The sequence below is a fragment of the Cygnus olor genome, chromosome 10 (assembly GCF_009769625.2).
Source record: "Cygnus olor isolate bCygOlo1 chromosome 10, bCygOlo1.pri.v2, whole genome shotgun sequence".
NCBI lineage: Eukaryota > Metazoa > Chordata > Aves > Anseriformes > Anatidae > Cygnus > Cygnus olor.
In genome coordinates this window covers 289,905-313,656 of record NC_049178.1, presented here as the reverse complement: position 1 = coordinate 313,656, position 23,752 = coordinate 289,905, and the positions used below count along the sequence as shown (strand labels likewise).

Sequence of the window (23,752 nt, the reverse complement as noted above, 5' to 3'; positions counted from 1 at the left end):
GTACCTTCAGAAGGACCCAAACTACAGCCAGTTTTGCTTTCCAACTAGGAGACTTATGTAAAAGCTAAATGTAAGACAACCTCAAACAAGAAATGCGGCCGGACAACCTGTTTTCACTGTCACAATTCAAACTTTTTTGAAGGAAGTTTTAGCCTACCTTATGTTTGCAAGTCCCGTTTTTATACATTCTGGTTTGAAAGGCACACCAATCTATTTTACCATGAAAGAGAGGTTGAAATGAAATATATTTACCTTGATTTCTTTGCAGAGAATGCTTTCTTCCTCTTCATGAATATAAAATTTCACGGTGTTTTTCTGTACATCTTTAATAATTTTGACCAAACTGTTAAATACTTCAGGTTTTAATTGGCTTATAAAATCAGAAAGAGCTGGTTGGCTTGAAATATTTAAGCTCTCTACGGATTTCTGTGTCTTTTCTGGCTGCCCCATCAGATCACCACTGGAAGATGTCTGATCAGATGTCAGTATATCTTCTGTTTTAGCATTCACATGATCCATTTCCTCCTTCACTACGGGCAAGCTTGCTGAATGCTGCTCCTTAGACTCAACATCTTCCATTACATTATTACACAATGGCTCTGATAGTAATGCTGGGTCAGAGTCCCTGCAAGCAGGTAACACCTCGGGTGAAGGATTCAGTGCAGCGTTACGAACTATTTCTGCTGATTCAGGACTAGAATAAATTGGTGGAGTATGCCTAGCGCTTGAAGAGGACAAAATAACACTATGCAGTTTTTCACTCAGTGTCTCTATATATTCTTGCACAGAGATCTCTGATGCCTGTAAACAAATGTATTCAGAAAGTCTCATTATCCTCTCTCGGGCTGAGAAGACTGGTGTGGACATACCACTAACATAAGCGATATTCTTTTGCTGCAAAATTTCCTGAATCTTTTTTGCAAAAAGATTATATTCTTCTACTAGTGTAGTCTCTATTATTGCACTTATGGAATGCTTAGTTGTAAAAGGTTGATCTGCTAGCCCACACTGATCTTCAAGTTTCTCCACTTGTCTTGTACAAAGTCCATCTTCTGCTGTCCCCTTTTGTGTGTCTGAAAATGGAGAGCATGGAAACTGATAATCAGAACTTCTCTGCCTATTTATTACCCGGGGGTCATTAGGGAAGGCATCCTTTGGTGGTAAAAACACCAGTGGTTCTTCTGGTGATTTCAGACCTATATAGGAAGAGTTAATCATCATCATCTTATGTTTTAAAGTGATACAGAACTGATACAGTAAAACCTTCAAAATGCAGTTTCAAGAAAGTGTTACTGTTGTGCCGCCCCCCAATCACCTTAAATCCAGAATGTAGTGTGACTTTGATGTGCAGAAGCACAGAAAATGTAATTGTTCCTAAGACTGTACAACATCAAAGTTCGCTTGGAAAGCCAGAACCCAAGTAATTTTCCCAGAGATAACATCTAATTAAACACAACGGTAGCTGCCTTAATTACAAAACACATCCAAATTAGAAAATTGAGCAGGGTGACAAATTATTCAGATGTTTTATTTCACTACTGGGTTATAATCTCCAGACTTTCAAAATGCATATTTTAGCCACATACTACCTTGTGGAGTTAAACTGCAAATTGCAAGCTGTACATCTGATCTCCCAATTGATTTTTTTTTTATTTATTTTTGCTTAAAAGGGTAGAACGTAAGTTTTATGATAATTATTGATCCACAGAATCAGTTATGCTGTAAGGAGTGCTGAAAGCCTCCCAAACCCAAACGTCAGAGATCATTTCTGCAACCGTCACTTTATTCACCATCCACATTCAAAACTGGTTTTGTTAGCTTTAAACCAAAATTTAACACAGATATTTCAGATATCTAAATACATACAAGTGTTTCAGTATGTATCCGTTCCATAAGCATTTCAACACTTCAAAGAAGGTGCTTTTTTTTTTTTAAATGTGTTATTGTTACAGCTAATAGACTTGTAAGCAGAAAACCAGAAGATCTCTGCAACAGAAGCAGTAACCAAAATAGCACAGACTAATTTTAAACAACTGTGTTCTTCTGAAATGCAGTTGTTTTTGTGATCAGTTTAAGTTATGTGCCATCCCTTATTTGATAACATCCATTTCTAAAAAGACTAAAAGGAAAAAATCTGCTACTAAAAGGATCCCTTTTTCATGTTGTAATCACCTCGTAGGTACTTTACACCACTTAGACTGGTTTAGAGAAACCAGTAATGTGGTTCCATTTTATTTGCTTAATAAAACTAGATGTTTGTTCTTCATCCTTCAAAGCACATCCATCTAGTCAAACCGAATTTCTTGCCTTCTTTAAAAGCACTACAAGCAGATATAAATCAGGTGATTCTGATTTGTTCAATTTTATTTGAACCTGTTTTTCTGTTACCCTGTGCCTTCAGCATTGATCTCTGCCTTTTGCATACTTAAGCATATTAATTTTGTTTTAGAAGACCTGGAAGAACTCAATACCAAATCATGATGTTAACAGAATAAATTCATTTCAAGCTTGAGATGTGAGGTACTTGAGGCTATATATCTCATTTTTCTTGAGCTGCTTAACACTTATAAACTACATTATTGTAATCAAGAAATATTGTAGTACAAGGAACTCTTAGCAGGAAATGTAAAAATATACTATAGCTTGAAATTTAGGGCTATTTTCAGATAACTTCTTACATTTTAATACAGCCTGTTACATAACAATTTTAGCAATGAAAGAAGCAATACCCAATCCATTCATGCTGATTTAAGAGAAAGTTTCTGTAACAATTACATTAGGAAAAAGACTTCATAATACATAATAAGAACATATACTAGACTGATTAGGTTATTCTTCAAAGGTTATTATTTAAAGTTTTCCAGAAAGAAACAAACAGTGCTTTAAAAAAGAAGTGTGGAGGGGAAAGAGAGGACAAGTAATTAAGGCCTGTAGTAAAGAAGTGTAAAGAAGTTTAAACAGAAATACGTATTGCTGAATATAGATACAAATCCAAAATGTTTTCTAGCATGTAAAAAAAAAGTTTTAAAAAAAAAATTTAAACTAGGGTTCCCCCTACTGAAATAGAACTCCCTGAAGGTGGCATCCTTCATAGATCTACACCTTTGGGTCACAAGTCTTTGCAAAAAAAAATAAAAAAAGAATCAGCAAGTAGTAAACCATGAATACAGAATTCAACAGCTATTCAAGAATGATTTGTGATTTCAAACATATTCTTCCTTAGTAATACCTCGTAACTGCTTAGGTCAAAGAAACTTTAAAAAAAAAAAAACACAATGACTGCCAGAAAACAATCTTAGAAAGAAGAGCTGTTTAAGATCTGCCTAAATTGTTATTATTGCAGATTAAGAACCGAATTCTTCACTGCTTAAGAGAGGTCTTTCTACAGTGACTCCAGCAAAAGGGTTCTTGAGTTTAGTTTTGAAATCAAATTCAAACGCCACCACCAAAGAAAGCATAGAACGTTCTGCTTTGTATTTAAGATGAATGTCGTCAAAAGCCATCACTTTTAAGAACGTTTATTGATGCATTAATCTTCTCTTACAAGAGAAGGAACAAGCAAGAACAAATACCATTTTTAGCTCAATGTCTAAAGCCAAAGAACAGTCCCAAATTCAAATCAAAATCAAGTTAGGATGGATTTTGCAAGTTTGCTTACAATTATCAGGAGTTTAGATTATGTAATCACGAAGAAATAACAATAACGTGATATAGAAGTAGTCCAGTGAGTTGGGAAGTTATGAAAACTCTCCTCTGACACTGATATTGGTCAGGGCAGATGCAAGACAAACCCCCCACTCCTCACAAACTCCATAGTCACAAACTATGAAGAGCTCTTGAATATGTTCAGCTGAACAATGACCTCTGTTATCAGGAGTAAGACATTTCTGTTTGAGGAGAAAACCAAGAGATCACTAATTTGCCTTTCTGCAATTGTGCAAAGAAGAAAAAGAAAGATTGATGTTCTCTGAATTCCTTTCTACAGCTACGTTGCTACAAAAACAACCAAACAAAAAAAGAGATGTGGACAAGACACTGAATTTAGAAAGCCATCAGTTTCAGAAAGGCTCAAAGCTTCCTTTAAGTTATGCTACTGAATTGATCTTAATTCCCTAGAATGAAAATTCAAAACCCTCCAGAAGATGCTAAATAGAAAAATATGTCCAATGAGGAGTGCCTGTAGCCCAAAACATTTGAGGCTCTTTTGACAGCCTTCCTGATGTACTTCAATAGAATGAGTCCACTTGTTGAACAACGTATTATTGTTCTCGTTTTCAGATGAAAACTCAATACCAGGTAAGAATAAAAGGTGCTCAGGCCATAATGACACATGGAACCCTTCCAACACACATTCTTTCCAAATGATCCTCTTGAACACTTCCCGTCCCTCCTGAAGGAGAGCAGCAGTTAGAATGCATAGGGTTTTCTTTCTACATATATTGCACGTTTTACAAGCTCACATTACAGAGCTAGTCAACACTTATTGCAGCAAGAGCTAATTTGAATAAACTCAAGAAATCCAGTGATGCTCAAGACAACCTCTTTCATCTCTGGAGAACAGCACTTTTCCCTCTCAAAGAAAATTTCTTCTAGCAAAATTTGTAGTCTCACAGGTGACTGCACAACAGGTCAGCTGAAAAACCCTTCGTGTGAACTCCCTTACCCTGCATCCACTTGCTAGTTATTTCAGCAACCATAACCACATCTGCCTGTACACACAGTGAGAGATGTTACTTGGCAAAATACCAGAATAGATTTTTGATGTTTGGCTCTTAAAGAAAGCATAGAAAACATAATTTAAGATCACCCTATCAATTCTTTGAAAGGCTTATCAATAATGCAGAAGGAAACCCCTTTCCCCTGCCTTCCTCCCTTGGCCAAGCAAACAGAAGAGCTGCAGTACTACACAACTGGATGAACATTAGAAGTGTCAAGGAGAGAGATTCCCACATTGTTAGAAGACGATCAGAAATTGGTATGTATTTACTCAGGGAATGCAGTTAACACAGTCCACGTGGGTTTACTCATAAGATGCCTCAATTCCTAGCCTTGAATTTAAACCTCCTCATGACTACTCCACAGTTCACTTCCACATCCTTCAAATCCATGCTTTTAAGTGCTCCCAAGACTTGACACTTTTGACTTATCAAGAAGTAGAACAAAATAAGCTTACAGAAGAAGCTTCTAAGTTTTAAATGTTTAGATATAAAGACTTCAAAGCACTATTAGTAGAAGAGCTTGATGCAATAAAAAGTAGACAGCTTTCTATGAGGTTAACACATTTCTCATGACTTTTCTAAATTAGAAGCTGCAATTATCCACTGAACCAGCAGAGCCTAGTGAATTTAAATGCTGAATTCATAGCAGTTATGTACTTCACCAGATAAATACTCAAGCACTTGCTTTTCTAACCTATATCACTCTGTACCCGAAGCAGTACTTCTCCGCCCATGTTTTCATCCAACAGATGTGTGTATTGTTCAAAAATGAGAAATAATTGCATGGATATACACATGCTTGTGTACCAACATGTGACCCAAGAATGGAATCTATGAAAGATACAAACCTTTGGAATATGCTTTCATTCACTATGTGCAGCAAAATACGTTAAACCCATCTTACCTGTAATTGGAATCAGTCTCCAGTGCATTCCAACTTCTCCTATGTTATTTGAGTTGGAATGTTGCCTGCGATAAATGTGTTCTATAGGTGTACTAGGACAGGGACTGTAGTCTTCAAAGCTACTTACACTTCCAGTGCTTGCTTCCTGAAAAAAATGATAAAAATTCTCAATTTGGATCTGTTTCATTAAACTACATACTGAACAGCTTACAGTAAGAATGCCCCCAAGTTCACCAAGATGGGAAATTTTCCAATTGGTCAAGTCAAAGTTAGAAAAGTTTACATCAGGTACTTCTGCATTTCATTCACCTGATTGATTACTTCTGCGACAGGCATCTTTGCTGATGGTCTGTCACTAAATAAGGCAGTCCTAAGCACATGCCTTAGAGCACAGAAGGTGGGGGGAGAAGGGCAAGGAGGCTAGGGGAGAGAAGTGGAGGAGAAAGAAAAAGTCTGCTCCTTAGCCATTTTTAGACTGTAGCCTTGATAACCAACTAAAGCCATGACATGTTAGCATTGCTGAGGAACCACCTGCAACTAGTATTAAATCCTTGAGTAAACCAAATTCACCTGGCATTCCAAATGGTTAAAAGCAAGAGAGCACAGATACAGTTGCTGCAGTTCAACTTTGAGTTTCTTGGCTATGACAAGAAAGCAGTAAGCTGAAAAAAGTCTTGATGCCAATCTGTTTATTTTTGGTTTGCTTCTGGGGGAAGAAGGGCAAAAGAATTCAAAGGATAAGCTTTGAAAGAGCTTAGATCTGGGAGGAGCCTGGTCAGAAAAAGCTTCCTTGTGCCTGAGATTGGACTTCATAATCATGACAAGTTGTCATATCCAAACCACCTATCAGGTCTGTAAGATTAAGGAAAATACAGGAAAATAGTAAAAGCAGAGGATAGCAAAGAAAACTGAACCATCCTGGGGTGCCCCACAACCAGACAGTACACAGTCACTAACAGCCTGCCCTGCTACCATTGCTGCAGGGAGTCCGTATGCAACAGTAACTACTCCTGCATCACTACTTCTCTTCAGGAAGAGTAACAGTTAGGCAGTTAACTGTGAAGAACTCTCAAATGTCTCCTTACTTTGTTACAGGTTCAGAAAATATCAATACCCCAGCCAGATCAAGACTCACCCCTCAAAGGAGGAGGAAGGTGGAAGGCAGTATGCAAGCTCTGTTACAGTAACACTACACCTGTTCCATGCAACTTCAGCTTGCTAAAAACCACCACTATAATCAAGGTGAGAGACAGAATAGCATAATCTGTTTTCTACAAGATACAGAAAACAATTGCAAGGCTTCTGTTTCAGAAAACATGAAAAAACACTTGGGTATACGGCAGTCAGCAAAAGAATGACAGAAGTTTTGCTGCCTATTTGTGGAAAAGCAGCATATTACACTTACTGGAAAGCTAGAGTGAGGAAGACTGACTGCCCATGGTTGCTTTCCATCTTCCAGATATTCTTAATTACAATTTTATTACAGAAAGAATAGACAAAGAATAAGAAACAAACATCTTAAAGATAGAATTTTCTATATACTCTCCTACAAAACAGAAAGTCGTCTTCACAGAAAAGTTAGTACTTACCTATTTAAGAATTACAAGGTCTTTTTATTAATTCTCACAATGTTTACAAAAATAGTACTTTTGTTACTAGCATCAGCCTATCAGCCAGTCTCACTTACTTTTAAACGAAGTGTGTGTTCAAGGCCTACTTCATTAGCTGAAAGCCGTAGGTCAACATCGATAGGGTAGGGTAAGCAAGCTGCGTCAGTTTCCAGCATCACAGGGCTCTGTGGGTCCTTAAAGTTAACATTTTCAGCCTGAACAGCATTAGGAAGCTCATGATCATCTCTGTCCTGTGCTGGAATGGATTCATATTCATATTTTTGTCTCATATCCTCTTCAATTTCATCAGCGTTTAATCCTAAAGCTTGATTTACAGACCGTGCCAACGACGAATCCATGTGTCCTGAACTAGCTAGTGTTTCTAAAAGCAGTTTAATGAGGCCGTGCGTGTCAGTAACAGCAGGGTCGGAAACATCTTGCTGCCTCAAGTCAGTATCATGTCCACCAAGACCAGTAATAATTGAGAAAACTGACTGTGGCGAGTCCGAGGTTCTGCCCCCTTCGTGCAGGGGGAAAAGGGGAAAAGTAATCCATTACTAAGTTTTAAAACAAAAGCAAAACCAGACACATACACACACCAAACACGTTCCACATACCCACAGTGTCACTCTTTAGCATCAATTCATACATTACACATACATTTATTTTCTTAGTAAAAATTTTTAAACAGGAAGATGTTGATTAAAGTTTCTAAAGCTAACAGAACAGTTTCTAAAGCTATATATAAACATGGAAATTCAAACCCCTGATAGATGTTGCTGTTTGGGAACCTCTGACAGGGTTAAGTCAAAATTTAGTTTCAAACAGATACTGTTTTGATTACAGCCAGGTGGAAACGCAGTCACATATTTTACATTAATAATCAACATAAAAAGACTCAAGTTCCATAAACTTCCAAGTCAGAATCCCACGATTGATCATGGAGCCTACCCTCTCTCTCTTCCATCCACACATGCCAGCTGCACCCCTCCAAAGGGAAACTGGTTTCTAAACTCAGGCTTTTCATCTTCTAAACTGATTTGATGCATTGGAATGACTGAAGCATGATGTACATCCCCCCCACTCTTCTTTGTTCTACCCTGCTACCCGTTCTCCCCGGTTTTCCCCTTCTGAATGAGACCTATATCATTACCCTCTCAGTGAAACAGAAATCAAAGCGTTTCTTTGGCAGATATTAAGATACGATCCAAGGTAATTACTTAAGGTTTGGATATAGATAATTTCATGTACAAAATTAATTCAATCTTAAAACTGTAAAGCTGTTTCCTTTGTCACATTACACATATTACTGGCTGCTCTGACTTTACTTTGCTCATACTTAGATGTTTAATTCTCATCTTCGATGTACATTTACTAATTATTAATATAGGGCATCGCAGCCATAAGGAATTAGAGCAAAACCTGAAGTCAAAGACATTACAGTATCACAATCTGCTTAGTACCCTATACTAGAAAGTCTCTGGACAGTTGTACAGCTAAGCAAACTCTCTGGAAGTCAGCCTTCCCTGTTAACTTGTCTTCTAGAAAGAGACAACCTACAGAAACTACATCTCTATTAACAGATCTCAGGCCAATCTTTAAATGAGCCACCAAGCATTAAAATACAAAAAAAAACATTCAATCTATTAAGGTTAAAATTAAAGTATGGTCTGAATTACAATACTTAACGAGGAACTCTAAATAAAAAGGTTCTTACCTTCGTACTGACAACTATTCTCTGAGGCTTCACTCATTTTTAAGTGTTTCCGCAGATTTTCAGACTGTTTTTCCAGCTTCCTTTTCAGTCCACTCTTATTTCTAAGGTCTTCGGAATCAGAATCTCCACCTACATTTTTTTTCCTACATTGGATTAAGTTAATAAGTTCTTTCAGTCTATCAGGATCATAATCTCCGTGATGAGGGAATTTTCGCTTGGCAGCAGTTGCTTCATATTTTGCACGGATTCTTTTCCCACTTTTTGCATTGGCAAAATCAGAGTCTTCTTCTGTAGCTTCATAATCTGAGATGGGACTGAACTGTTGAAGTTTCCGATTTCCCTCCATCAATTCCTTAGCTCTAGAAACAGGTAGTTGATACGCCTCACAACCAAAAATATAGTTTTGCAAGGAGCTGTCAATATGAGATTTATTTTTTGGAGCAGAATAAAGAAATTTTTTGTCATCCAACCGTGATTCATACCGATATAATACAAATTCTCTATATTTTCCAGAGCCACTATAGCATCTTGTCAAATACTCATTTATATACTTTTCCACAACAGTATTGAAATCTGCAGTAGCGTCTTTACGAGACTGGATTAAAGCAAAATGTAGAGACTGAATAAACTTTGTGAATTCTGGAATGATCTCCTGATTTTCGTGCAACACCATGGTAGTTGAATTTTTCTGTGTTCCAAACGGAACACTTTTTTGTGCTGCCATAGGAGAAAAGGGAATTCACAATTAAAATCAAATCATAAAGCTATAAATAAATGATGACTAGTTAGCAATATTCTGTATTATACATATTTGGTGAAACACAGTTTGGAATGACTGGAGAAATAACCCAATTGCCAGGGATTTTTTCTTTGTGTGAGTGTGAAGTAACCAGCTTTAAAGCCTACTTAAAAGTCAACCTATTCATAGTCATGATGAACTGTTCACTTTCATCATTTTGTGGTAACCTATATCCTACGTACACATAATTTCCATTTCAAATCACCTTACTGGCCCTCCTAGAACGTCACTTAAAAGACTTTAGGTTTACTGAAAAACAGCTCTCTGCAAGAAATGGGGGAAGCATTACTCCTTCCCATGGAATCCTGCCCCATTCATTGTACTGATTCTAAGTTCACTGGGATCCTTGAGACATGGAACTCTAAAAAGGAGGTTCTTATTGAGTTCTGGGCTTAGTAGCCCAGCAGAAAGCTATACAGCTTTTTTGTTCCTTTGCAAACCAATACAACTCGACAAGATGCAATAGGAACATTTGATAAGAACAGGATTTCCCGGTCTTGGGATGCTATTAGAACCTCTTACTGCATCCTTGAAATAACAGTTAAAGGAAGATCCAAGTTATCTCCTTTTTATTCAATTATTTCTGTCCCCTGCCTTCCCCCCAGTCAAACTTTCCTCAATTCAACCCTTTTAAACAATTCCTGAGGCCTTAAAACAGTGATTAACCTTGTGTTTGACAGAAACTACAGCTCACAAGTCTTTGAAATGTCATGGCAGCAAAAGCTGTAATATTTTTAAGGAATTGGCATACATACACTTGAAATGTCTTCCTGTGTCTCATCTCCTCTTACCCAAACTACAAGTGATTGGATTTTATCAACCATCACTTAAATTAGAAAAATTAAAATAAGAAACATAGAGGTAAGTATCTTGGAAGCAGCCAAGACTTCAGACAAGAACTTCCTGAAGAGAGCTACACTTTGACAACATCACTTCTAACTAACTCACAGCAGGCCAAAATAGAACTGCATTCTACTGATTGCAAATTTCAGCTGTCAAAGATTAACTTGTAAGTCTCATCCCAACACTAAAGCCGAGTCCTTTCAGTCATCTTTATTATATGGTCAGGTTTCTCTGCATATCCTAAATCGAAACAACAACTTTCAGGTGTTTTGTCCTTCACATTGTGATGGTTAAAGAAAGCCCCACACTCTAAAAGTGCAGTAACATTCTTAACACACAGATCTCTGGGAACACTGATGCTCAGTTCTACTACTATGCACAACCAAGAAATTTGAAGTCATTTTAGTATTAAAAATAGGAACAAGTGAGCCTAAAATACTTAGTGCCATGAAGAAATGCCTTAGTTCCATGAAGAAACGAACACTTTTTGAACACCATCACCATTGCTATAACAAACTCTATTATTCCTGGTTTACAGTGTCAGGTTGTAACACTGTTCTACTGTTGTCTTCAGTAGAATATAAACATCATTTAACTGACAGCATAACACACACAGAAGTGAACAAACTTACTTGAGCTCATTATACCTCTAGGTTCGGGAAACAGAAATAATGCATTTAACATGCGGGACCGTCCAGTTTGGTGGTCTACAACAAGAAAATAAAGATGGTTGGGAAGGAGAAGACCCCCTATGCTTCAAAAGACAACCCCTATAAATCAAACAACAAAAATACCACCACAGTACCAAACACAGAGTATGCATACCATAAGGGGATGTCATTTGCCAAGGAGAAAGAAGAAAAAGAAATCCTCTGTCCAGAAGTGGTTTAACGAGAACCTGTTTTGAAGGAGGAGAAAAAAAAAGAAAGAAAAGAAAAAAAATCACACTGCTTCAAACAGACATTTTGTCGGTATGAATACTCTTATTTCCTGTAAGCTAAATTTCCAGTCAAGGTAGGGAAGTGAGGGAAGTGCTATGATACACTATTTTGGAATATGCTAGCTTCATAATTCCAGTGAGATCACGCATCTTTTTGCACGTCTCAATTTCTAGTTACTAAAATCATTTTGAAAAGAGAATAGTCAAATCTGTAACACTCACAAGTTTCTCTTTCTCTAGCTTTTGAAGTAATCCCTCCAAGTGACTACCAGAACGGGACTTCTCCACAACTTCATAAAGACTACAGTACATTCCATTCTTCAACACTGACGTGGTACGAGGCAAGAAAGAGAAGTTTAGAAGAAAAAAATAAAATTGTAACTCAGTAAACTTCTAAACGTTCTTAAATAAATAAATAAATAAAATAAGCTAGCACCATTTACCTTCTTTTGCTCCTAGGTAAGTTTCTTTATACAACAACGCTGGTGAAATTTTCTTCTTCAGTTGGTCAATGCTCACAACTTTTTCAACATCAAGCTTCTCAGGACTAGAGACAAAGGGTGCAGGAGGGAGAGGTAAAGAAAAAACATAAAAGGCCTCTCTTCTTTGACCTTCATAGTCTGATCCTCATTGACCAAAAAATAATTATCAAATACATTCTCATAAAACATCAGTTCCTTGAGCTATCCTGTGAGACAATGATGTTTATTGCTTCAAAGGAGCGTGTATCACTTAAAAAAAACAAAGAATAAAAAACAGAACAGGAAAAAAAACACCACCAACACCGAAGGCTGACAAGTTGTGCACATGAACTAAAAGCAGCTCTGGACACTCATGATTTAAGAGTCTAGTTTGGTATTTAAAGCGTCTGGTCAATGTACATTTTAGACTTTCAGCTGAATATGTTTTAATTCACTAGTCTAATAGAAAGAGTTTTGACACAGCAGTATTTTCAACTTATTCTTTAAACAATAATACTCACAGCTTGCATGGAAGGAAAGGACGTGCTGCTGACTTCAAGGAAACATGGCACAGGAGTTTGCCTTTATTCCAGAGCTGTCCCCTCCATAATGTATAGTTAAATTTATCTAAATTAAGATGGAGACAGAAATAGAGTGAAACCACTTGTTAGGAGGGACTGAAAGGAAATGGTAGTAAAGAGATTGCTGAACCTCCAAAAGCTATTTTGAGGAAATTTCCTATTAATAACACACCAGACAATAATACCTTTTCACCTATTATTTAAGGTAACAAAAAGAGTATTTGCAATCCTATCTTGTTTTGAGCTGCTCTGAGCAGAGTAAAGGAGTTGGTATGTTACCTGTACACGTCTATATAAGCATGTCCTCGTTGCCAACATCTGCGCAACGACATCCTCATAACTTAATTGCTAGCTACTTTTATACATAAGAGTATTTTGCTTGAATGACGTTCAAAAGAAAAGTGGGAGAGGATCATATTATTTGAAGTGGCATTGAACAGCAGATTTGCGAGCAGAAGGTATGTTCCTACTATGCTATAAATAGAAATGAAGGGAAAAGACAACTTGATTTTGTTCAGTTCTGGTTTGTTCTGGTAAGGGAAGAAGATACACCTGAAGGTGTCTGTTAGATAATCCAATATCAGGAAGAAATCACTGCAATCAGTATGGTACAGAATAAAAGTTAGGTAGACAGTCAACATAACCAAGCAATCATTCTAGTTAAAGACAAATCAAACTACATGGGGAAAAATGTCCAATACCTTCCAAGCCTACAATCATAGAAGTACTAAATTTCAATTCATTCTTACCTGTACTTCTCTCTGTGTTGAAGCTGTTTGATCTAACAAAAAGAAAGGAGATGATTACTTGCTTGAGACAGAAGCTCGTGGCTACTGAAATCTTATATTAAGGATACTTAAGTATATATTATATACTAATAAGTATACTATACTATATATTATATATTATCCTACTTATAAGTATTAAGGATACTTAATACTTATGTATCCTTATACTAAGGATACATAATATACATATATACATAAGGATAATGTATCCTTATACTAAGGATACACTGATTATACTCTCTAGCCTCAAGCTAGCATTACAGCAACTTGTCTGATTCTGACATCCAGTAACTGTTGTTAGCACTAGTACAGCCCCCACATTTGGATGCCTTCCTATCAGCACAGGTATCATATTGTATCTGTCATCAACATAGATAGCCGCTCTACAAGCCGTAAGAAAACACCAGCAAACAGTCCGGTGACTAAGCATACAGAACATTTATTTGGAATACCAAACAAGGTACTGCTGTGAACATTTGCATAACTCTAAATTTATTCTACGAAGCTTTGTCTGGATTCCACCTAGCGTAGAAGGTGAGGTAGATAAGAAAAGCAGAAGAACTGCTTCCTACAGGGGCAGCCTGGAAAACCAATTCTGTCACCTCTTGCTTTACATTAGAAACATTTATTATACCACATCCCTGTGACACATCCATCCATTTCAGCGCTGTTCATCTAAACCGATGCGAAGCTATTACTAAGAGCTTTGAATTCACGTTGAATGCAGTCTTGCCAAAACTCACTTCCTAGCTTACCTTGATGGGGGCAGGAATTTTGGTGTTTGCACCATTTCATCTTTGTAAGTAAATGAAACGACAGCATAGGGACAAACATGCCTTGGTCTTCGTCTTATCTCATCAAAGCCATATTCATAGAAATAGTACTAGAAAAAGAACATAGCATTAAATTAAAAACTGGTAAACTGTATTTTGCAAATACACTAACAGCCCCCGACCTTTGTCCCCAGAAAGGTGCACTGTTTCACAGCAATAGCTTACAAAATATACCTCATGATTAACTACTTATGCAAACTAATGGAAAAAGAGTTTAATAGTTTGAAACCTATTATGCCAAATATTAACTGGTACATCTATCAAGTTATAAATTACTATAATAAATCATATTTATGGTCCTCTTACCACCAACAACCTAATTCTGCAAGAGCTGATACCCAAAGTAAGGTTTTAAATGCCATTCTCATATGTATGTTATAATGACCAATTACCGTAATTTTTTCCACATTCTTCTCCCTGCTTTACCTAACGCTGACAGGACATGCACTACTTTAGGGTGTACATGTACGTAAGGGAAACAGGAGAGGCTGACATGTTGTTCTGTAATTCCTAATACAGTCTTCTTTGAGCAACTGCTTAACGTACACCAGACAGCTGCAGCATTACAGGACACGTTCAGTATTAGTTACATCTTCAGGCAATTTGCCTCCACAATTATCAATTGGTTGATTGTTTGTTGTTTTTGTTTTTGTTTTGCTTAATAAGGTTTTTATTTAAGTTAACACGCACTCAACCTTCTACTACCTGAGTAAGTTCGTATGCTCGGTAAGCCAACAAGGAGGTTACTTTATTTGCATTCTTTGAAACATGACACTCATGCTTGGGTGTTGGATCTAATGCACTCTTCACTGTCGATTCCATTGTTTTCATACCTATGTGGTCATATATGCTTTTCATTTTTCCCTGTAATAAAGCGGAAGAATTGTAAACAAGCTTTTCCCTGAAAACTGACAAACTGCATCAAGTACAAGAGGAAGTAAGTAGTAAAAGAAAACAAGTTTTGGAAAAATGTTTATGAAAATATGAAAAAAAAAGTATTTCTGAAGAAAACATATTTCTTGCCTTTTATAAAAATTTCTTATTCTGTATTTAATCTCAATGTCAACACTGGATTTTAAAACCAGTAGGTTTCTAGATTCTCTGTAAGAAGACAATTGTATGAATGGAAGTTCAAGAAGTAAGGTTAAAACCACTTTTATTGTATCACTAATCAATATAAGCCTTCAAGAGAAAGCAAGAAGAATTTACCTTTATTATTTTAAAAACAATCACATCTCCGGTTGCTCCAGCTTCTAGAGGATTAGGTTGCAATAAATCAGCATACCTGGAGATATACACACCTGAGAAGAATATTAAAAACAGAAAAAACACTATGTTATGCTGAATGTTAAAATGTTAGTAGAAGAAGCATTGCATAGGACTAAAGCTCAATGTCTTCCAATCAATAAAGATTTATCAAAATTTTCATAACTGCATCAGTGAAAAGTGTAATGGCATGTTCACAACTTCCACATTCTAGACAGCAGAATAAATGTCTACTCGCACCAAGCACGGCATTAAACATCACAGTAGAACATGGACATTAACTCAGTTTGAAAGGAGTACAACCACATTACTAAAAGCGTTGTGACCAAGAGCACAAGCTCTGCCCAAATGCTATACAGATACTGCTTTCAGTTTTTGCTTTTTTTCCAAACTCCTGGAGTCCTTCTGTACCGCGTCCTATTGCAAAACACGCGTATAAGCAATGGAAGATATGACTGTCAAGTAAGTCAGGAAAGCACTAGCATCATCAGCAATCTTTCATCCTACACTGTTGACAAGAGTACACTGGTTTTGAATTGTGAAGCGACACTCAAATGCAGAAGAGAAAGACAAAGTAATTTCTTGCTTTTCAAGACTTCAAACATAATTTCATAGATTTTAAGGCCTCAGACAAACACTTACTTGTTGGAAATGACTACCTCTGATTAAATAACTGCAACTGAACTCAAATACATATTGTATCGGTTGGACTTGAGACAAAATGAGAATTAGGTCTCAAATTCCTCTGAAAAGGGAATTTAAAATAATCTAGTCAAAAACAGAGTTACGAAATAAAGCCTTGACGTCAGTTTACTTTGCTAAAAATACCTAGACGTGATGTTCCTGCAGGTAAGTGCTAGGAAAGGCACTGAGAGTTTACACAATTGCATCACATTCTCTTTTAAGTCACACTGACTGATATCAGCACATACAATCAAAAGATAGTTACCCATGGAAGGGCTGCCAAGAATTGTTATTTTGGAGTGGCCCACCTGCAGCCCCTTTTCACATATGCTTTGGATCTGTGGAAAACAGGCATTTTTTTTTAAACAAGTCTATCAGGAAAGCCAGAATACGAACACAGCAATAAACATAATTCTGATTGGGCTAAAAAACAACAATAAAAAATAAAACAACCCCCAAACAAATGCTACAGCTTCTCTGTATCCTAAATTTTACACACACTTCATGAACATTACTTGCTTTTAATACATTTTTATAACACAGTACAGAAGTAGACCTGCCATATGATTGAATACTTAAGAAATCCTGGCTCTCTAATTGTAGATAAAGCAAAGAACTTCATTTTCTATCACTTTCATTTAAAAAATATCATTGGAAACCCAAAAGATGAGGTGCATTTTCTACTATTACTGAAGGTTATATAGGACAAATGCACATTTGGAGCACACAAATACACTAAGAATGCATCCACATATCTATACGCGTGACATGTATCTTACAGTTTTATCTATACACTAAGTTGTATTTCTTGCCTACTAAACAGAAAATAAATCTGACATGCATACACAGAAAAACAGCGTGAGCATCTTTGTTCAGCCAGCTTTTAGAAAAGCAGGAAGAGAACTATGCTTGTTTTCATCATACAAGTAACTTCTAAGCAATTCTCTTTAAGGTAACCTCTTCCTTACTCAAAAAAAAAAAAAAAACTAATGAAAACATGCAACGTTCATTTAAAAAAAAAGAACAAAAAGCCACCACCACCACCAAAAAAAAACCAACACAACAGAAACCCACACACAGTCCAGAGAAATCTACCTTTCTATCTATAAGTCAGAGCCTAAAACGGAAAATATACTTTTACAGAGACATGTAAATGGTACATCCTAAATCACAGAGAATAAAGGATTTTAACAGTGACATAGTATCATCACTTTCCACTCCTTCTAAGCCTACCATGGCTGAATTTTGCAGAAATTATTTAAAGATGTCAATAAAAAATGTAAAGCATGTCAACAAAAGCATTCAGTTTAAGAAAACACTTGTGAATTAAAACAGAAAAAACATTTTATACGCAGCTTTGTTTTCTTACCTGAGATCGATCAACCATTAGAAACGCATAGGTTTCAGAAAGCTCTTTATCTAGGCGACCATCAAACTTCAGCTCTCTGCGTTTTTCTGTGAACTGTTACAATAAGTTCTTAACATGTATAGACAGATTACTGCAGTCACATTCAAGTGTCAATATTTTAAGACCCCTTCTAAGTTAGCAGTTGCAATTGCAGAAAAACAATCAAAAGCTAATTTGAATGACATTACATTACGCTACAATTCAATTAAAAAAAAAATCATACACACGGAAAATATCACTGGCCTAAAGGAAAACCTCTTTAAACCAGTAATGTGCACCAGTAAGTGCAGTAATGTTTTAGTGTTATTAGTAGCATGCCTGTCAAGAAGGAGCATCCAGCTCAATGCTTTCCATATCATGTTTGAAATTCCATAAAATTGTCCTTACGTTCACTTCTCTCTTACACAGTGCATGTACTTTAGCAGTTGCACCTCACTGCTGAGGTGGCTGCAGTTGCTGCAATATACCCAAGCTGCAACCATAAACCACAAATCATATAGTAGCAGAAAAAAATATGCTTCAGAGTTTACCAGTTACATACACTGTCACTCTGTACTTGAAGTTTTTTGGCACCGGGACTTGAAACTTATTTCACAGTTGTGAAAGAAAGCTAAGACTGGATTTAAGAGACAGGAGATAAGGTACAGCAGAAGTGCTACAAGTTTACTTCTTGGACAATGACAATTACAGAGATTATGTAAACTTAGTATCAGAAAGGTATTATAATCTTAAATTTCACAGTAAGCATGAGGCCATTCAAAGGAGACCCTATAACCTCTTTACAGGTTATTAAAAATATATAAAGAGCATAAAATACACCAAAAACATTTTTGAAAACAAAAAATACACAAAGCAAAAGGGTGCCCAATACAATTTTTCCTTTAGTCTTCAAGTATCTCAGGTATTATTTTATACCTATGTAGTAGCAAACTTGCCTGAAAAATAGTTGCTTACATTCTCAGAAATGTGGTTTTGCAATTAATCATCAAGCACACAAGTAGAAAATACTCTCTGGGTCGTTGCCTCTAAACTCTGAAAAAAACACTAAAGTTCATTTGATTTGATCTGTACCTTATCCATAAAGAGAAGCCACAAACATACTCACTTCCTTTTCCAACAGTTCACTGTGCACTAAGCTGGCTCTCTTGTAATTAAAATTCGACACTGAACCGGGTTCCAAGTAAGATGAATGCAGAATCTTCACAACATCCTCAAACTCTCGAGAGCCCACAGCTACTGGCTGAAAGAGTGCTATAAAAGAGAAGAAATAAAATAATAAGCACCAACATTGGTCTGAAAAAAAAAAAACAACCCTGAGTTTTCCAGCTCATTGACAGTTTATACATAAAGACATGTTCATGATCCATTTTAGATGTTTTTTATTCTAAATTATTTTTCTACGGTGGAATTTAGGCAAGACAGTTTCCTATAATTACAGCATCTTTCCAAAAAAAAAAGTCACATTACTTTATGCTTTAATATTCCCTTTTGAACAACTAGTTCTCAGAAGCTTATAAGGGAAGCACCTCAGGATGTCTCAATTTACCATTTGAAAACACCTGATAAGTACTGTAAAACACTGTCATTAAACTTATAAAATTTTAATTAATTAGCTCTTTTAATTAAAAAACAGGAACAAATTGTTCTAATAAAAACATTAAAAACAATTTCATAGCTCAGCATCTCTTTAGAACCATTAAGGTTTTTTTCTTTGTTGCATATGGTAATTATGCTAAATATTAATAAATTCAATATTGTATTGTATAAATTAAAAAGTCCAATAAGCTCTTATTGCTGAAAAACCACACTGCACATGTTCACACTCTATGATCTTATCCCTTACACGAATTCAAAATGAAAGCTCTTCAACTGTTGTACAAATTTACCTTCTGGGGAAATTCGCCTAAGTTCGCACAGAAAAGTTTTCATGTCCCCAAGCTTCTGAGTACTGCAAGTGACAAACTGATCAGAAGAGGAACCAGAGTGTGTACCAGCAAAGAATGTGAGTGACAATTGTGAGACTACATCTAGGAAAATAATAGTCCTGGGGGAACTGAACCAGTTCAGAACAGCAACTGGTTTCTCTGTGTAATACCTTTCACATGGCTGAGAACTGCAGCATGCTGCAGTACTACAAATTTCAGGCAGGATGCATTCCTACCACATCCGAGATTGCTTCTGCTCTTTTTGTAGGGGTAGGAACACTTATCTTCCTCCAAAACAACCCTCAAACCACCACCAGCTGAAATGTCTAGGAGTTACAATACTTGGGAATGAACTACAGTAGCACTTGCCTCATAACACATGCTCTACCATTACTCTAGCAGCAAATAGAGTTGAATTGCATCTTTATAGCTCATCTCCAATTTCATTAATTGAAATGAGAGTACATTTAGATGGTAATCTATGCCTTATTTTAACAGGAAATATTTACTGCATTAACCTGAGCATAAAACAAATTCTCTCAACAGAAACTGAAGTTACTTGAGTTATCTAGCAAAAGCTGTATTTATGCACACTTTATGATGTAGTGTCCCGTCCACTAACTAAAATAAAGCAATCATTCCAACAGTAGCAACACTGCACAAGTGATTTTAAAAGAATTCTGGAAGCGATTAAGAAATGGTTCTTATTTAACAGCTCTTTTTGCGATAACAACTCCATTCTCAAAAAGGCTGACAGCAATTTGGGAGTACAGATAATCCAACTCCATTCTCAAAAAGGCTGACAGCAATTTGGGAGTACAGATAATCAGAAGCGGAAGAGATTCTAAACTTAGTGTAATATTGTAAGATTGAACGCACTTGTATTGAAGAAAGAAACTATTAGCTAGATACATAACTATTAAAAAAACTATTAATGAAATACACTGAAGAGCACTGCCTGACCCAACTCATGCCCCCAAGCCCCTCTCCGCTTTGAGTTATCAAACCGCAGTACGGTAGGGAATGGGCTTCACGTACTGCTAAGTCCTCTTCTGCTTAAAATACCAGTAGGACAGACTTCCAATGGCAACTGCTTGCCCACATTTCACGTTTCCTGGACAATTACTGTGCGTGTCCTCCCCACACACAGCCCTATTCCCTAGAAATGCAAGCTCTGTCAAACCCAGGCCATCTCTTACCATTGAGCCCAGGCAATAGCAGACTCCCCAGGACCCGCTGGTGACCCGTGACTACGTGATGCCGCGCCTACTGCCCGGGCTCAAATCTAGGCAGAGGCACATGATGACATTGGTGAAGATCCCGCCATTCATTCCAATACTGCTGCTGTTCCCATGTATTTAAATATTCCCCGCTTTGTGTAAAGCTCTAGAGAGCGAGCCGAGACAGACTCACTGGAGAACGGCCAGTGCCCTGCTCTTCAGCTAGGAAGGCCCTACATAAACTGCTGCAGCAGCAGCGCTCAACACATTTAGGGGAGGGCTCTACATTACCCCTTTCGTTATAGAGTACAGTACTTTGGAGCTTTTTTTTAATATAGCAATTCTTCAGTGTCTTAGCAGAGGACTGAAAGTAGGTTTTATTGCTGTTGTTACTTATTCAGTAATATCTGTATGCTCCTGTGCTTCTCCAAATGTACATCCTAAATAAGCATTATCTATCATAAAGTCACCAGAGGTACTAATGAAACTGGAAGTGCTTTTGTTACCTTTGCAGAAAAGACAGATGAAAATGGAAATATTTTAAAATACTTGGGCACAGGTCACTCCTGAGATTTTAACTTTTCAGTGTATTTAGGTACAGAACATTAAAACAAGACTGATACCTAACTGATCTAATCAGTCCAAGAATGAGAACTTAGATCCACCTTTTAGTAGAAAAATGCTTAATAAACCCAAAACTTGCACAGTAAAGGCATTTGTTCCTCTGATGCTCACTGCCCACAGTAACACAAAGTGAACAAGAACAGCAATCATCACACAGGTAAGTAACCTTGCGTCACTTCACACATTAATTAGTTTGACCGACTAGCTTCATGATCAGATGTCATCCACTGACCAAGAGAAAAGGAACATGAATGAAATCGGTTGAATGTAAAATCCTTACAGAACTAACCTGCTACTTTTTGTTTCAGAGTATTTATAAACACCAGATTTTATTACCAAAACCTACTGTCTGCTTGCTATCTTTTCATACACAGTAGAAGCAGCCAATCTACACTAAGTTTGAGAACTTTGCACCAACCATTCATTTCTTCCTCAAGAGCAGCCTATTAATTTTGTTTCTATTGTCTTCTGAGGTGCCAAATGATGGACAGAGCATGGAAAATCTAGTATACTGACCACTGGACAGTACCGTAACCACAAAACAAAAAAATAGGTGACTTAGGTTTGAATTTCAGATAAACTACCATATACAGCAGTCAAACAAAAGGTACACTGAATGGTATGAAGTTGCTTTTCCTCATCCAAGTACAAGTCTTTGAGCGCACTAATCATATGCTTCATGGAAGACTCAAAACTGCTTCGTCCATCCTTCCAGAACTGGCGGCACTGCGGGATTTGGACTTGGTAAGACACTAACCAAGTGAAGACAATGTACTCTGTGCCCTCTTTAAAAAATGATGCACATGCCAAAACACAAGGACAGAAAAACCTGAAACATGACCTACTGAGGTAAGAAGTAAGGCAGTGCTTCTTGATCTGTTGTCTGTGCATTGATGCTAAAGGGCAGCTAGCTATTACCTAAAGGGTTACAGTCACTATGTGAGGGTCTATACCACACAGAAGAGTTCAGAAACAAGAAATAAAAACTAAGTCCTAAATCAGTCCATCTATAGCAGTCACCAAATCTTGTGCTTATAACAAAAGGATAAGATTGTCATGGTTATCTCCAGTCCTACATCACTTGAAAGGAGTGTATGTGTTATTTATTTTTCACTGTACAAACCTAGCATGGATTTGCTGCACCTTTATTGACCCATGTAAATCAGGCAGAAATTTATGTAAGGATATTGCATGCTAGTCCTTACAACACATTCAGTTACTGGAGGTTTTGCCAATTTGCTCTGCGGAAGTAAGAATAAATAGTACTGCTACTTAGTTTCTACCTCATGTATTGTCAAATAGGTATGCATTTTTTAGGTAGAAAATATGATTAACTAATACAGTCCCTAGTCTTGGGACCAACACGAGGCTGTGTGTTTGGATGCATGGAGCTCCCTAGCTGCTGTAAGTTTCACGTTCCCAATTGTTTGCTGATTCAACTTGAGTAAATGGAATTTGGAGCTAGCAGGTTTTAAGTCAGAATACAAAGAAAAGGATGAGAGATGCATTCTCTTTAAGGAATCCTGAACTACCCTTTAATTGAAGAAATGCAAATTACTTATTTTATTATCAGATAAGTTGGCAGAACGTTAACCTCTTCATAAACAACTGCTCCTGCTATAAAAAAAGAGCATTTTTCATGTCTTTTTTTTTTTTTAAGACTAAGATCAAGAATCAGTGCTGTGAATGAAGCATAAGGACGGAGTTGCATGATCTTTCTCAGCCCAAAATGTCTTTTGCTCTCAAAAGTAGTTACCACAAGGATGGCTTAAAAAAAAAATCCTTATGCAGAAACATAAGGTAGCAAATAGCAGATATACAACCCAACTAAAGATAGGGAAGATTAGAAAACAAAAGACAAAAAATGAAACATCAAATGCTTTTAAGTTACCAAGTCTTCCAAGCAAGTACTTGTTAAGAATTTCAAAGACATCTTTCTCTCCCCACTATGACTGAGAAACTGCATTCATTTGTTAATTTTATCAGCCATGGAAGTAAGAGCCCAATATTTACCAGCAAGCAATCCCTTCAGTCAATGGCAGCTACTTAAGCACTTTTGGAACTGCCTTCTGGTAAAAGCACTCCTATGCTGAAGTTAGTTCAGTAAGCAAAAGCATGCTTCCAATGATTTATCTTGAGAATAAGTCTTCCTCGTCTTACTCAAAAAGGATCTTTGAAGTCTCAGGCAGATTTGGACATCTGAAATCTGACAAGAAAATCAGAAGCAGCCATGGCAATAGGCTACAGTACTAACATGAAAAAGAGCCAAGCAACTCAGGAGAGCGTAACCACCTGTTACTAAACTGTGTATACCACGAAGAACAGAAAACAACTTCAAGACAGCTTGCTTTTAACTAGACAAAAAATGCATGCACACATGCAAAAAAACAAAACTAAAAAAAAACCTCCACCACCTCAAAGCCAACCTTCC

General features: G+C 36.8%; 2 protein-coding genes across 6 annotated transcripts in view; one reads left to right on the top strand and one right to left on the bottom strand.

Annotated features, from left to right (window-relative positions):
• The window catches only part of CCDC66 (coiled-coil domain containing 66), a 40,411-nt gene extending 28,619 nt beyond the window's left edge, over nucleotides 1-11,792 (top strand). Inside the window, exons 19-20 of the transcript XR_005823043.1 lie at nucleotides 6,718-6,864; nucleotides 11,772-11,792. The gene's annotated coding sequence lies outside the window, so the exon portion shown is untranslated. The remainder of the gene's footprint in view (nucleotides 1-6,717; nucleotides 6,865-11,771) is intronic.
• Nucleotides 1-23,752, bottom strand: part of TASOR (transcription activation suppressor) — a 38,549-nt gene that overhangs the window by 4,156 nt on the left and 10,641 nt on the right. For 3 of the 5 annotated variants that reach the window (XR_005823042.1, XM_040569006.1, XM_040569004.1), the window contains exons 2-17: nucleotides 18,658-18,803; nucleotides 17,514-17,606; nucleotides 16,410-16,482; nucleotides 15,404-15,495; nucleotides 14,900-15,058; nucleotides 14,117-14,244; nucleotides 13,323-13,354; nucleotides 12,514-12,619; nucleotides 11,975-12,078; nucleotides 11,754-11,857; nucleotides 11,417-11,489; nucleotides 11,224-11,298; nucleotides 8,950-9,666; nucleotides 7,310-7,752; nucleotides 5,623-5,767; nucleotides 253-1,196 (exon numbers count right to left, since the gene is read on the bottom strand). Coding sequence is in view for 4 of the 5 variants with exons in the window: in XM_040569006.1 (XP_040424940.1) it covers nucleotides 253-1,196; nucleotides 5,623-5,767; nucleotides 7,310-7,752; nucleotides 8,950-9,666; nucleotides 11,224-11,298; nucleotides 11,417-11,489; nucleotides 11,754-11,857; nucleotides 11,975-12,078; nucleotides 12,514-12,619; nucleotides 13,323-13,354; nucleotides 14,117-14,244; nucleotides 14,900-15,058; nucleotides 15,404-15,495; nucleotides 16,410-16,482; nucleotides 17,514-17,606; nucleotides 18,658-18,803 (3,434 nt within the window). In the remaining variant the exon portion in view is untranslated. The remainder of the gene's footprint in view (nucleotides 1-252; nucleotides 1,197-5,622; nucleotides 5,768-7,309; nucleotides 7,753-8,949; nucleotides 9,667-11,223; nucleotides 11,299-11,416; nucleotides 11,490-11,753; nucleotides 11,858-11,974; nucleotides 12,079-12,513; nucleotides 12,620-13,322; nucleotides 13,355-14,116; nucleotides 14,245-14,899; nucleotides 15,059-15,403; nucleotides 15,496-16,409; nucleotides 16,483-17,513; nucleotides 17,607-18,657; nucleotides 18,804-23,752) is intronic. The other 2 variants (XM_040569007.1, XM_040569005.1) reach the window with 1 other exon arrangement.